The sequence below is a fragment of the Vicugna pacos genome, chromosome 17 (genome assembly GCF_048564905.1).
Source record: "Vicugna pacos chromosome 17, VicPac4, whole genome shotgun sequence".
Taxonomy (NCBI): domain Eukaryota; kingdom Metazoa; phylum Chordata; class Mammalia; order Artiodactyla; family Camelidae; genus Vicugna; species Vicugna pacos.
The window spans coordinates 18916089-18931194 of NC_133003.1; the positions used below are offsets into that span (position 1 = coordinate 18916089).

The window sequence follows — 15106 nt, forward strand, 5'->3', positions numbered from 1 at the left end:
GATTGCCAGGATTTGGTGACGGGCTGGTATGGGGACAGATGGGTATCTTGCTTTGTCCATCGACTCACTTTACACTGGCTCCCTCCTGACTCCCGGCTGTGCTCTTTCTTTCTTTTATTCTTTCTTCCTTTTTTTTTTTTAAATACTCATTTATTTATTAATTTACTGAAGTACAGTCAGTGACCATGTGTCAATTTCTAGTATACAACACAATGTCCCAATCATGCATAGACATACATGTATTTATTTTCGTATTTTGTGTTCTTTCCCTTTCAGGAGCCTGTGTGAAATGCAGCAAGGGGGTGTTCGGGGCTGGCCAGGCCTGCCAGGCCATGGGGAACCTCTACCACGACGCGTGCTTCACCTGCGCGGCCTGCAGTAAGTGTGTTTGTGTTGGGGGCAGGGTAAGGAAGGGAGGAGAGCGAAGAGCATCCTTCCTGGAGACACTTGGCCCACGGCCCTCCATGGTCTGTAGGAAGGCAGGAGGGCGTCCTCTGTAGCAGGGTTTTGCACACCAGCACCAGGCCCAGCAGAGTTAGCTGACTTATCATGGAGCCCCATGGGTTGCCTGTGGCCCACTCGGGTGACAGAGAGTTGAGCAATCCCTAGTAATGTCAGGTTTGTAATGTATATCAGAGGTCGGCAGAATTGGGAGGAAAGCGCTGGGATTCACCATCATCCCCCCTATTGTCAGTTACCTCCCCAACCAGACAACCAAAGGGTTACCCCAAGGTGGGGTGGGGTTCTTTAAAACTCTCTGGCTCTGGTCTTTTATTCGGAGGCTGCTGTTCAGGTGTGAAGTGTGTGTGCACGAATGCCTGTGTGTGCATGCGTGCCGATGCTCTTAGCAGACACATGTCGGCATCTTTGTACTTCATTACGAGCACTGTGTCCAGATCAGCAGTCAGGAGACCAGGCCTTTGCTCAGCTCGGCAAACTGCTCGTTGAGCTGATGGCAACCACAGTGGAAGATTCTAACACATTGTTGGCTGTTTGCCACGACTGACTGAGTCACAAGTTGTGCTCGTTTCTTGGTCTCTACCAAAGACTAATTTTGAGGAACATTTTTGGAAAATGTCCCACTGACGTTCTCCGATTTTATACCTAGGCTAGCAGCCGTCAATTAAAAGAAAACATTACAACAAAGCCACAGAGCGTCCGGGTCTAAGGGGTCTTATCTTCTGGCTGGGTGGTCCTCAGTCCTGACTGTCCATTAGAATCATGAGGCTGGGGGAGGGGAAGAGGGAGATTTTTAAAGCCAGTAATGCTCCAGCCCCACCCCAACCAGTGCAATCAGAAGCTCTAGGGGTGGAATTTCTAGAGTGGTGCACGTGTATTGTTTGCAAGAAACTCAGGTGACTCCCGGGTGTGGCCAGAACCGAGCACCTGGGGTTAGTGCCAGGCTCCTCATTTTAGAAGCTTCTGGAGACAGGAAAGGGAGGGGCTTTCTCGACTGGTTTGTGGCACAGCCCTCGAGAACCTCCTGGTTCCCAGTCTGAAATGCACCAGGTGAGCACGGGCCTGCCACACCTTGAGGGCACAGTCTTATGCCCGGTTGCAAACCTCAGGCTTCATCCTCACTGCGATTTCCCATTAAAACACATGCCTGCGAGTTTATAGTTTACACCTTGATCAGCATTCACCTTTGTAGGGAAAATTGTGAAAGACTGAAATGGATCACAAAGTCTCCTGAGCTTCCGCAGTGGAAACCTAGGAGCTGTCTGGTTGTTGGATTCCCTGGGTCTCTGGGCCTTTCCTTGTCTTTGAGCTGTATTACACTCTATGCTGTAGACTCTCGTGGTTCTGGTCCACAGTGGTGCAGACTGTGTCTGGCGGAGAAGCTGTTGATTGTCTCCCTGTGGAGATCGACCGATTTTGCATCTGTTAAGCAAATTTACCCCAGCATTTCTGATGGCCTGCGTAGAGATGGTTCTTTGCAGTCTCCCAGTCGTGACATCTAATTAGTCCCTCATTAATTGATAAGTTAAATAAAATCTTTGACCTGTGTTTGTGTCTTACCTGTTGAAGAGTTGCTATCATGCCTTCTTTTAAAAATTGTCTTTTGACTTTTGGCTCCTGCAACTCTTTCTTGATGTTTGTTCTATCTTCCAGAAAAACAGAAAATAAATATTGAGTAGAGGCTGTTTTTCACCTCAAACAATCTATCATTAAACTAAGAAGGTTGTGGGGAGGGACCTATTGGTGAGTCCGCTGGTTCCACCCTTGGCTGCTTGACTAGCTATCAGTTCCTTCATACGTTGAGTTTATCCTCAAATTACGACAAACACGAACACTTAGGAAGACAGCTGCTTTGGGATTGTACTTGCTCTAGCATTTGTAGCCCTTGTGGTCTGGTCTCTGTCTTATTGCTTCCTACTTCCTTATTATAGTCAGACTGAATTTCTCTTTTCCGTATCCATGTCTCTGATCACGCTGCTCCCTGGAACCTCCTTGCCCCCTCACTTCATGCATTTAAATTCTGTCCAGCCTTTAGGACCCAGCTCCAATGCCTCCTCTTCCAGGGAGCCTTCCCTCTTCCAAGAACAGGAAGCAACCATTTCTCCTGAACTGAGCATGCCCTGCCTTCCCACGTAGACCATGAACCACTCTCTCTGTGACTCTAGTGTCAGCAAACCAGGCCTTAGAACAGCTGCTGGAGGAAACTGACTTCTGTCAGAGAGTGAGCGGTGGCATTCCCATTGTGGGTAAACACACGGCTTTTTCCCCACTCACAGGGAGCAGCTGGAGACCCAGGCACATGTCTGAGCAGCTTCTCGTGGATGCTAGACGTCATCTGCCTTTGTTCAGTTAAATTACTCCTGCCAGTAACTGCTTTCAGCGGAAGGAGGCACCGGGGTGCCTCACGTCCTGGCTCTGCAGGTCCTAAAGTTTGTTTCCGTGAGCCTCGACTCGTGGACATAGCACTGCTGGCGCCGGGCTCATCCAGTCCATCCCCTCCTTCATTCACGGAACAGCAAATGGGGCCAGAGAGGGGAAGAGCATTTCTCAAGGTTAAAAACCTGGCAGTGGAGCTGACACCTGAATCCATGGCTCCTGAATCTAGATTAGATTAGCCTTGCACGTCCCCATTTGTCTGGCTAGTTAAAGTGTGTGTGTGTGTGTGTGTGTGTGTGTGTTCTGTCTTCCCATTTCATTTATGAAAATAAGCTCACTTAAAACACCATCAAGATTTATTTCTGCAGGTGCACAGATACACACGCACACACATGCACACACTCTCCTCTTGGGTCTTATCGAGACTTTATTGAAACGTAACGTTGGGACCTTTGAAGCTCACACACACTTAGAATACAAGGCCAAGGCCTGACCGATTTGACCAGTAAAAATAAAACCAGCTCCTTCCAGGTTCAGATCATTTATTCCTTTCATAAGCAACAAAAGGAAGGACTTGCCAGAAGCGCCTTTGTCCCCCTCCCACACCCCAGGAGGGACGACACTGAAACAGAAGGGCCGGTGACTGCAGCGCAGGTTGGGGGATGCTGAGCTGGCCCTGGGCGTGGCTGAGGGATCTTACCCAGGGCTCCTTTCTGAGGGGTGGAGCAGAGAGCCCGCACCTCATCAGAGATGAGAGACTGTCTTATCTCTTGGAGACGCTCTTACAGCAGCTCCTTGCGAGCCTCCTATTCTGTGCGGGAGGATCCCGAGGCCTGCCCTACCCCGAGACAAACCTCTGCCTCTGGTTGGTTCACGTTCTCCCGGGCATCGCATCACGGCCGGTTCCCCACCCGCCAACAAGCAACAGCGTGTTCTTTCATTTTCAGTTGTGGGAACCTGACAACCACAAAGAAAATTTTAAAGACGAAAACTAGTTTTGTGAGCATTCTGGAGCAGGTATTTTCACTAATATTTTCCCTTCAAGATTTTGTCCAAATTTATACCCCCTTTTTTAGAGTTGTGAAAGTAGTGTGTAAACAGCGTGGTATCCTGTTGTGATTTAACATTATGTCATAAATTCACCCGCAGTAGTAATAATCATTTTGACAGTCACGTGGTCATCGACTGAGCTGTACCACGGTTTGATGGCTCTTAGCGGGTTTCGGGCATGTTGGTTATTACACGAAGTCCCGGCAGATGCCTTTGCACTTGCGTGTTTTTCTCCCTCTCCTGAACTGTTTCCTTGGTGTTCCTTCCCCGAAGTGAGAATTCAGCGTGCAATGCGTGGGCGTTGATGTGGTTTGTTAAAGTTCTTTCTCGACGTGCTCCTCCTCCGGCGGTGGCGAGTGTGTTTGGTTGCCATGGAGATGTGTGCGGTGGGTCTCCCTCCCCCCTCCCCCGCGGGCTCTGCCCACCCCAGGCGGCGTGTCCCCGGCTGGATGCCCTCAGGAAGCCGTTGGCACAGTGTAGGGTGGGTGGAGGGTCGGTGAAGAGGGCAGGCATGACCTTGGCTGGTGTCCATGGTGCTCTGGAAGTCAAGTGGCCTGACTGGGGAGAAGCTGGCGCCGGTCTGTGGCTCAAGAGAGGCAGAATGAGAAGGAAGAAAAAGCGTGCTGGACTCGGGTCAAGTGGAGTCTCCTTGGCACCTTCCAGAATAGACTGTGAGGGAGAGAGGAGGCCAGGCTCTGTCCTTCTCACTCCCAGGCCATTTGAGGTTCAAAAAGTAAGCTTTTGTTGAATTTGTAAAGAGTCAGTATATTCTATCCTGGAGTCGTGGTGAAGCCAGTCTGCTGTGTTCATGGCCACTATTATTTTTCAGCTGTATGAGCTGGAAAATGACGGACTAGATTAGACAGTCTCCTCCCCAGAAGCCCATAGACCACAAGAGGGGCCTGGCCCTAGGGCTGAGGCTTGGAAGGCAGGCCGTCCCGAGGCCGATGGGGGTTATGCCCAGGGCAGGCCTGGGCTCAGAGGAAAGCAGCCGAGGGTCAGGTGTTGTCCACTGAGGGGGCAGGGCTGGGATGTGCAGGTCAAGGATGTACAGATGACTGAGTGCTGTGACCTAGCGCTTGTGCTCCTGGTGGGGGTGCGGGTGCACTGTGATCTGCCAACCACACCTTAGGGAAAAAACAAAACTAAGAATATATTCCATTGCCCATCCCACCTTCCAAAAACCAAACATCCATGCCTGTCAAAGCTTGTGAAGGGATTTTGTAGTGAAATCTCACACGTTTATTTAGACCCTGTCAGAGGGAGGTCTGTCTGCATGAGAGAAATCCTGCTTCTCGAACATTCGGAAGTGCCATTTCATTCCTTTAGACAAATCAAAGAGCTAGAAGCGAGCCCAGTGTTGTGGGACAGAGGTTTCTTAATGAACAAATCAGCGACTGGCGATCTGTCAACCAGTAAGCTCCCATCCGAAGTACGGGAGGGTCCTTGGAGGCTGTTTTGTTTTTCTTAACCAAGTTGGAGTATAGCTTCTGACATCGTGTTAACCTTCTTCATTGCCTTTGTATGAATGCTACCCACCCAGCCTCTGAGGATGCCCAGATTCTGAAATAATGGTGCCTGAATTAGGAAGGTCTTCCTTTAATTCACAGCAGGCCTGCTTCCTGAAAACGATCATCTCAGTATTTATAAGTAATTCACAGGTGAGCCTTCTAGCTTACTGTCACCCTGCCCTGAGCCCTGAGCCCTCACCAGGTCCTTGTAGCAGTTCAGCACTGTTGTCACCCTCACTTTGCGGATGAGCAGGGGCTTGGGGAGTTAAGTTTGCTTCTGGTTGGTTACATCGTGTTAAGTAGCCTGCTTGGCTCTTGAACCCAGCACGTGTGGACCCACAGCCCTTGCTCGGAGAAGCTGGCTCCGGACATGGGATCTTGCCATGGCTTCTTAGGTTCAGCTGCTGGCCGGGAGCTGTGTGACTGCAGAGGTTGGGTTTTGTGTTACTCTTTTTTTTGCTTGCTTGTTTGTTTTTTTGTGGGAGGGAGGTAAATAGGTTTATTTGTTAATTTATTTATTTTTTCAATGGAAGTGCTGGGGATTGAACCCAGGACCTCGTGCATGCTAAGCATGTGCTCTACCACTGAGCTATACGCTCCCCTCCGGGATACTCTTTTTTATTTTAAACATTTTTTTATTGAGTTATAGTCATTTTACAATGTTGTGTCAAATTCCAGTGTAGAGCACAATTTTTCAGTTATACATGAACATACATACATTCATTGTCACAGTCTCTTTCGCTGTGAGCCACCACAAGATCCTGTATATATTTCCCTGTGCTACACAGTACAATCTTGTTTATCTGTTCTACATTTTGAAATCCCAGTCTGCCCCTTCCAGGATACTCTTGACTTGCAAGTGCAGAAGGGTGGCCTGGGACTTGGAACAGGGGAGCTAGAATTCGGTAGTGGGCGGGATGCACCTGTAGGAGAGAAGTGGGTTAAGGGCTTTGATCCCTGCATCTCTGAGCTGTTGAGTCATCCCAATATTTCTCATCATATTCCACATTTATGTATGAGCTGAATGAGTCAGCTGGATCTAAAGGAAAAGCTGAAGAACAAGAATGTGAGAAAAGGAGAGTGGGCGGGTACAAAGGAAATCAGTGGGTGAGGGTGAAATCAGGAAACAACCAAAATAAACGGAGCTGGGTACCGGGCTGGGGGCAGGTCAGAGGAGAGCAGAGGGGTGGCTTTTACTTGGAGTGTCATCAGAGGGTCACACGTCCCTCTCCAGCAAACCCAGTCCTGCCGGGTGCACCGGAATTGGGACCAGACTTGGTTTCCCAGATCAGACTTGGTTGATGCAATCAGAGGCCATGAAGTTCCCAACAGTGTGAGGACATCAGATCCTTCGTGCCTGTGACATTAAAGGAATCTGGGATTTCTGAGCTGTATTGTGAGGGTAACTCCAGTGTGACATGTATCATTAATTGCCACATCTGCATTCCAAGCACCTGATAATTGCACACGAATGATTTGAGTGGAAATCTGCACCTTTTCCTTCAGTAATCTCAGACCCAGGGAGAGACCTGTTGGTACCTGGTGTCTCCTCCACTCTAAGAGCAGAATGGAGGGTGCACAGATATGCTAGGAGACACTCCATCCTAATTAGCATGAAGACATTGCACTGGGTGTCTTATCTCAGAGCCAGAATCCTGGGTTTAGAGAGTGAGACCTTTTACGGGAAACTGAACTTTATTCTGGCATCACAGACACTGCCTGGATCTCCTTGGGGCTCTCATCTTGTTGAGAGCATTTCTTCTCTCTTAAATGTTCTGTGTCTCAAATGTTCTCTTAAACGTCTGTCCCCCACTCTGGCCCTGTGATGATTAATTTTACGTGTCAATTTGACTGGGCCATGGGGTGCCCAGATGTTTGGATATTATTCTGGATGTCGGTGAAGGTTTCTACCTGGGAGTAACACTTGATAGACTGAGTAAAGCGGGTTGCTTTTTCTAATGTGGGTGGTCCTCACCCAATCAGTCGAAGGCCTGAATAGCGTCCTGGAGTAAAGGGATTTCCTCCCTCCTGACTGCCTAAAGCAGGGACACCAGTTGTTTCCTGCCTTTGGACTGAACTACACCATCGCTCTCCTGGGCCTGCAGCCGGCTGACTATAGATCATGGGACTGGTCAGCCCTGAAAATTATGTGAGCCAATTCCTTATAACCAGTCAGTCTCTCTCTTTCCCCTCTCCCTCCCCCTGCCCCGCCTTCCCCATAGATACACCAACAATTTCTTTTGCACCAGAGTTTGCATCGGTGCTCCCATTTCTCTGACATGGGTCGTACTATGAGTCACTGTTTGTGGAGTGTTTGCTCTGTCTCATGCCCCTCATTTGCTTCCAACCACACTCATTTACACAAGAGGAAATCGAGTCCCAGAGCAGTTGCACAGCTGGTGTGTGGGGGACTGGCGTGTGGGGTCCTTGCCACCGCTCTGTGGTCCTCACACTTTACTGAACACCAGCCCCAGCCCCAAGGAGCCTGCTACAGTGCGCAGCCCCGGCTTCACTAGCAGACATCCTGCCTCAGGTCCTGTTTACCGCCCTGCCCACCTCCATCCACGCAGCTGTGAGGGGACCACTCCCCGGCTCCAAGACCTCTGCCACTTCGGATAATGTCTTGGTCTAATTCCTTTACTTGATGTTGAACACATTCTTTCAGATAGTTCCAACTCCTCTCTTGTCTGCTCTCTGACCACTGTCTCCTCCACCCCCTTTCCCCCGGGACTCCTGGCCGCACTGAACATCACCCACCCTTTCCCATCCCTGTGCCTTGTCACCCTCCTCCTGCCAGGTACAAATCGCTCTCCAAGTGACATCCTCCATCTCATCTCCATCGTGGCTCCTTGGACGCAGGTCTCGTGTCCACCTTGTTCATTTACCTGCCTTGTGGTGCCTTGAATTATGATTAGATTGAAACCATCTGCAGGGGTCTGTGTCTCCCCCTCCATGGTCAGTTTTGTGAGAATGGGGACAAGTGTTTAACTGATCCTGATTAACCCTTGATCTGCCACCTTTAGTGTAATGCTGAGCACACAGCTAACACCAAATAAGTGTCAGAGGACCTCAAGGTGACACTTACCCATTACCCTGTGTGCATAAGCTGTCACTCCTCACCCTCCACCCCTCTTTTTCTAGCCCTAAGCAACCACTGATCTAAGATTTGCTATTCTGAATGTTTCATATAAGTAGACTCGTATAACGCGTGGCCTCTTGTTAACTAGCTTCTTTCACTCAGCAGACTGTGATCCAGATTCTTCCATATATGTATGCATGTATCAGAACTTCATTCCTTTTTATGGCTGAATAATACTCCATGGTCTGTATGTATCTCATTTTATTTATCCATTCATCAGTCAGTGGACACTTGTTTCCACTTCTTGGCTGTTATAGACAATGCTGCCATGAAGATTCCTGTGCACATTTTTTGTGTGGACGTATGTTTTTCAGTTCTCTTGGACAGATACCTAGGAGTGGAATTGCTGGGTCATATGGTAACTCTATGTTTAACTTTTTGAGGAACTGTTTTGCAAAGTGGCTGCACCATTTTGCATTCCCACCAGCAATGTAGGGGAGTCCCAGTATCTCCACCTTCTTGTCAGCACTTGCGATTGTCTGACTTTATGATTCTAACCATCCTAGTGGATGTGAAGTTGAATCTCAGTGTGGGTTTGACTTTCATTTCCCTGATGACCAATGGTGTGGAGCACTTTTTCGTGGGCTTATCTGTATGTCTTATTTGGAGAAATGTCTATTCAGATACTTTATCCATTTTTAAATTGATTTATTTATCTTTTTATTATTGAATTGTAACAGTTCTTTACATTTCTACACATAAATCTATCAGATATATAATTTGCCTATATTTTCTCTCATGCTGTGGACTGTTGTTTTTCACTTTTTTGATGTTATTTATATTTGCAGCACAAACATTTTTAATTCTGATATAGTCTAATTTATCTATTTGTTTCATACGCTTTTGGTGCTTTATCTAAGAACACATTGCCCTACCAGTGAAACATACCATGTTTTCTTCTGACAATTTTATAGTTTTAGCTCTTACACTGAATTTTTGATCCATTTTGAGTTAAGTTTTGTTTGTGGTGTGAGGTGGAGGTCCACCTTTATTCCTTTGCATGTGGATAGCCAGTTTTCCCAGCACTGTCTGTTGAAAAGACCATTCTTCCTCAATTGGATTGTTTTGGCAAATTGGTCAAAAATTAATTGACTGTAAATGTGAGGGTTTATTTCCTGTCTCTCAATTTTATCCCATTGCTCTATTCAATTATCTTTTAAAGAGATTTAACTAATAAGGAAAAAATCTTATTTATCCATACAGTTACTATTTCTGATCCTTTTCATTCTTCTGTTTACAGCCACATTTTCCCTTTCCCATCCCTGTGCCTTGGTACCATTTTCTTTCTCCTTATAAGACTTCCTTAACTTTTTTTCTTTTTTTTTTTTTGGTAGTGTGGATCTGCCTGTAATGAATTCTTTCAGCTTTTGAATGTCTGAATTCATCTTTATTTCACTTTGGTTTTAAAAGATATTTTTTAATGGGTGTAGCATCCTAGGTCAATAGTTTTTTCTTTAATTTTTAAAGGTATTTCACTGTTTTTCTCCTTATGTTGTTTTCAGTTAGAAATCTTATATCATCTTTTTTTTAATTAATTTTTTTGAGGGGGAAGGTAATTAGGTTTATTTATTTATTTTTGGAGGAGGTACTGGGGATTGAACCCAGGACCTCATGCATGCCAAGTATGCACTCTACCAGGTGAGCTATACTCCCCTCCTTCCAATGTCATCTTTATCTTTGTCTCTGTAAGTAACGTGTCTCTTTCCTCTGATTTCCTCTTTCCTCAAAATCAAAATCATTGATTTTGAGAAGTTCGATCCTGATATCCCTTGGTGTACTTTTCTTGTTCTTGTGCTTGGGGTTTGCTGAGCTTTTTGGATCTGTGCGTTTATGGCCTTCATCAAATCTGGAATATTTTTGGCCATCACTTCTTCAAATTTTCTGCCACACCCACCTCCCGTCTCCTTCAGGGACTCCCATGGGCCCTTGGTTAATCATCTTGAAATTGTCCCACAGCTCACTTAACGATCTTTTCATTTTTTAAATTCTTTTCCTCTCTGTTGCATTTTGGGCAGTTTCTATCTCCATGTCTTTAATTTCACAGATCTTTTCTCCTGCAATGTGTAATCTGCTTTTCATCCCATTCAGTGTATCTTTCATCTCCAGTATTTCAGTTTGTGCCTTTTAAAAACACCTTCTGTGTCACTGTTTACCTTTTTGGCATGTGGAACAGAACAACAATAACTTACAATGTCCTTCTTTACCAATTCTAATGTCTGTGTCAGATCTGGGTTGATTTCCGTGGACTGATTGTCCTCTGCATTGTGGGTCATGTTTTCCTGCCTCTTTGCGTGCCTGATCACCTTCGACTGGATGCCACGCGTTGTGAATTGTACCTTGTGGAGTCCTGGATATTTTGATGTTTCATTAAATCTTCTGGGGTGCAGATAAGTTATTTGGAAACAATAATCCTTTCCAGTGTGGTTTTTATGATTTGCTAAGTGAGTTTAGATCAGAGCGCAGTCTTGGGCTAATTATTCCCCACTCCCAGGGCAAAACCTTTCTGAGTATTTTACTCAATGTCCCACAGATTATTATCACATTTCCCCATCTGTGTGGTGGGAATAGACGCTGCTTCCAGCCCTCATGGACACCAGGCACTGCTCTCGCTCATCCTTTTGGACGTTTTTTTACCTGGAGCCATGGTTAGTTTCTTCACATGCATATGATCTGTTCTGCTAAATCCTCAAAGGGGACCCTCTGCAAATCTCCAGGAATTTTTTCTCTGTGTAGCTGTCTGTTCTCTGACCCAAGTGATGATGGTCTGGAAGAGTGAGAATGGAAAACAGAAAGAGAATGCATTTGTTAACTGTAAGGGAAAGGGGGAAAAAAAGGCTTGGGAGTGGCTGGTGAAGAGAGAAGTAGGGTACCGAGCAGGGCTGCCCAGAGAGTGGTCCTTGACCTGTGCTGGCCGGGAAGGAGGGGCGCACAGACACTGAGACCATTTGGAAACTTTCATAACAACTTGACCGAGTGTATTGGGCTTGGATGGTATAGGTTTTGTTTTTCTACATTATTGTGTTTTACAAGAAAATAAGTCTGATAGATGGAAATTAAAAAGAACCCTCCCCCCGAACCTGGCCCTTAACCACTGAGAAGAGAGGAGTGACCTGGAGGATTTGGATGAAGAGGGAGACGGAGGTGGACATGATTTTTAGCTTCAGTAACTGAAAGTTACTGAAGGGATCCTGGCAACAGGAACTTAACGCCACACGCTTAGTTATGGGCCAGCACCGAGCTGGTTCCCCACTGTGACCCTGGTTTGTCCTCCCCACGTCACCCTCTGCCAAGGAACCCAGGACTTTAAGGGACCCGCCAGCCTCTCACTTCCAGGAAGTGGCAAAGCCAAGGACCCCAACCTGAGCGCTTTCCCCCTTTCCTCTTTCTGCCTTGTTCCTTGTCCCACTGGGGAGGGGTGAGCCTGTGGGATCCAAGTTGATCTGTTCATTGGAGCCAAACCAGTCTGGTTGGTTTCTTTCTGTTGCTTTGTTATTAGCAACACCTTTTAAGGGTTAACGTATTCTGGAAAAAGCTGTTTGAAGAAGTAGATCAGGTAGACGTTTGTGGATAATGCAAGTGTTTATAGCTGCCCTAGTCCTAAGTGGCCTTCAGGGACTTAAATATACTTGTTCAAGTACTTGAACTGAATTTTTAATATTATCTTATTTTAATTAATTCAAATTTCCATACCAATAGCCACATATGGCCAGTAGCCACTGAGGACAGCACAGGTAGGAGTTACCATTTGGAATAGTACAATAAAAACATGATCCATATAGTGGCTAACATTTGTAAATCTCAAACTCCCAAATTCATCCCTTCCCACCCCCTTTTCCCAGTAACCGTAAGATTGTTTACTATGCCTGTGAGAGTCTGTTTCTGTTTTTGTAGATGAGTTCATAGGCTCCTTTTTGGTTTTTTTTAGATTCCACATTAAGAGTGATATCATATGGTATTTTTATTTTTCTTTCTCTTTCTGGCTTACTTAGAATGACGATCTCTAGGTCTATCCATGTTGCTGCAAATGTTAGCCACTATATATAAAAACAGATTTTTAAAAGAATTGTCTTCAGTATAGCACAGGGAACTATGTTCAATATCTTGTAGTGACCTTTAATGAAAAAGAATATGAAAACAAATATATGTATGTATATGCATGACTGGGGCATTGTGCCGTGCACCAGAAATTGACACATTGTAACTGACTGTACTTCAATTAAAAAAAAGAAACAAACCACAATCCAAACAATTACTAGTTTTTACGTTTCTCAGGAACTGTTCTCCTTGTTGGGAAAACCTTGCATTTTTACTTTTTAGGGAGGTATCTTGAAAACTGAAATTTGCTGTGAAGTCTTCACACCAAGGGCCTACTTCTCCAGAATAGAGTTGTTTCTATTTCTAGAAACAAGAGAGAATGGTGAGCATTGCAAGTTTAGTTTTATTGGTCACATTAGATGACCAACCTGTCTTTGTGTCATCCTCAACTGCTCTTCCCTTCACCAGGGTACTCTGACTTTATCCACATTTTTCTCATTTCATCTGAAGGTGTTCCCAAAGGCGTATGTAAAATAACTCATTGTCGGCATCTATGGGGAGCGGCGTTTTGAAGTGAATTCGTGATGAGTCTGTATGTACATTTATTAGTCAATATTTTATAAACTATTGTGATTGGAAAATAAAGAGCAACTTTGATGACCATATGCTGAAGCTCTGAGAAAACACTTTCTTTGCTGTACTTTTCATGTGCACATCACTAGCTGTCTCCCGGTACAGGGAACTCCTCTGCCGGAAGCAGGGTGATTCTGAAACTAGAGTTATAAAGATGTAGCACAGACACACCCTCCCTTTCAACAGCTTCATGTTTGATACTCATTGTTTAAGGACTGTCTGGGTCTGGTCTTAGCGCTTTTGTTTGACCGAGATGAATCTCATCAAGCGGAGATGCTGGTTCAGAGACAGGCCAGAGGCATAGCCTAGCCCTTTGCTTCCCAGTGTGGTCCCCAGACCAGCACAGTCAGCATCACCTGGGAGCTCCTTAGAAAGGCAGATGCTCAGGCTTTTCCCAGACCTACTAAAGCAGAATCTCCAGGGAGGGAGCCAGCAATCTGGTGTTTTAGCAAACCCACCCGGTGGTTCTGAAGCATGCTAATGTTTGAGAACCGCTGGCCTAATTTTCTGGTGTTCAGGCCTCAACCATTCCGTTGTATCTTCTGATCTGGATGAGCTTAGCACAGCTCCAAGTGTGTCCCACCGTGGGAAGTGTGAGGACAGTGAAACTTGTCACCTCTCAAGGGAGTCTGGTAGGGAAGAGGCGTGATTGGGAAGGCCAAAAAAGCCACCTTCTTCCCCATTTGTGGTCTGAGAATGCCCTTTTCTGGGGCGAGGAGGGTAATGTAGTGTGGTGGACAGAGTCCTGACTTTGCATTAGAGAGACTGCATTCAAATCTTGACTCTTGGCGTTTCCTCCCGTGCCCGTGGATCAGCCTGCCTCCTGTTCTTGGAGGTATACTTTCCCTTTTTAAAAATTAATCTTTAAAAATCTTTCGCTACACACACACACACACACACACACACAAAATCCCGACTCTTCTTCGCTTTAGTTGCATAGGCAAGCTTTCCTGAATTCGTTAGCTTTTGTTTCCCCATCTACAAAATTAAGACTCAGTAAAACTGCATATAACACGATAAGTGGCGTTAAACTGCCTAAAGTGCCGGGTCACGTCGTGGCAGGATTAATGAAATAATCCCAGCCAGCCACCTCCACCGCCAGCCTGGAGTTCTCAGCGGGTTGCGCTGCTCCCACCTGTCCCGGTCCTGCCTGTGGTCTGGCGCCACCTAGTGGTGCTTGGCTGCTCTAGCTTATTTGTCTATAAGAGACGGTCCTGGGTCCTACACTTGATTGCAACTTTCAAGACAGTGGCCTTAATGCTAGGAATTTCCAGGTTAGTTGGTTGGTGTCTGTTTCATTGTCCAGATCTGGAGTGATTCTGCCTGGAGAATACCTTCTCTCTGCCTCTCTGCTTCTCAAGATGAGGTTGCTTGCTATTTTCTGCCTGGTCTCACCTTCCTTTAATGTGCCTAGAAGGTGACGTTCAGTCACCACTCAAGTTACATCCATGTAGATGCCAAGGCAAGGGATTTTTACAGAATTGTCAAGACAAGTAAAGAGATACATGTAGGTAAAGTGCCCAGTGCATAGAAAGCGCCTTAAAAAATGAAAATGCCCTTCTCCATTCCCTGGTAGGAAGGGAGAAACTGGGTTCCACAGGTAGGTGTGCACTCAGCAAGCTTTAACAGCACGGGAGGGCTCGTGATACAACGGGAACAAACATGCACATCAGAGTCAGACCACCTGGGTTCTGACCTACCCAGTTTCTACCTGGGTGAGCCTCTCTGAGCCTGGGAATTTATGAAACGGAGGTGATAATGTTTCACCCACAAGTATGTGTTTTTATGATGCGAAAAGTAAACCCAGAGGATTGGGAGCATGCCTGGGTGTCATTTCCAGTGATTCCATAGATTAAGCAGTTCCTGCCTCCTTGCACCGCTCAGTGATATTGATATGTGACAG

The 15106-nt window shown here is 46.1% G+C and overlaps 1 protein-coding gene and 1 long non-coding RNA gene across 2 annotated transcripts in view; one reads left to right on the forward strand and one right to left on the reverse strand.

Moving 5' to 3' along the window:
- The window catches only part of LIMD1 (LIM domain containing 1), a 61133-nt gene that overhangs the window by 26673 nt on the left and 19354 nt on the right, over window positions 1–15106 (forward strand). Inside the window, exon 2 of the mRNA XM_006200712.4 lies at window positions 277–378. Coding sequence (XP_006200774.1) covers window positions 277–378 — 102 coding nt within the window. The remainder of the gene's footprint in view (window positions 1–276; window positions 379–15106) is intronic.
- On the reverse strand, window positions 3361–4342 carry LOC140686564 (uncharacterized). The gene is made up of 2 exons (XR_012060392.1): window positions 4032–4342; window positions 3361–3792 (listed from the first exon to the last, which is right to left on the reverse strand). It is a non-coding gene; the product is annotated as an uncharacterized lncRNA (long non-coding RNA).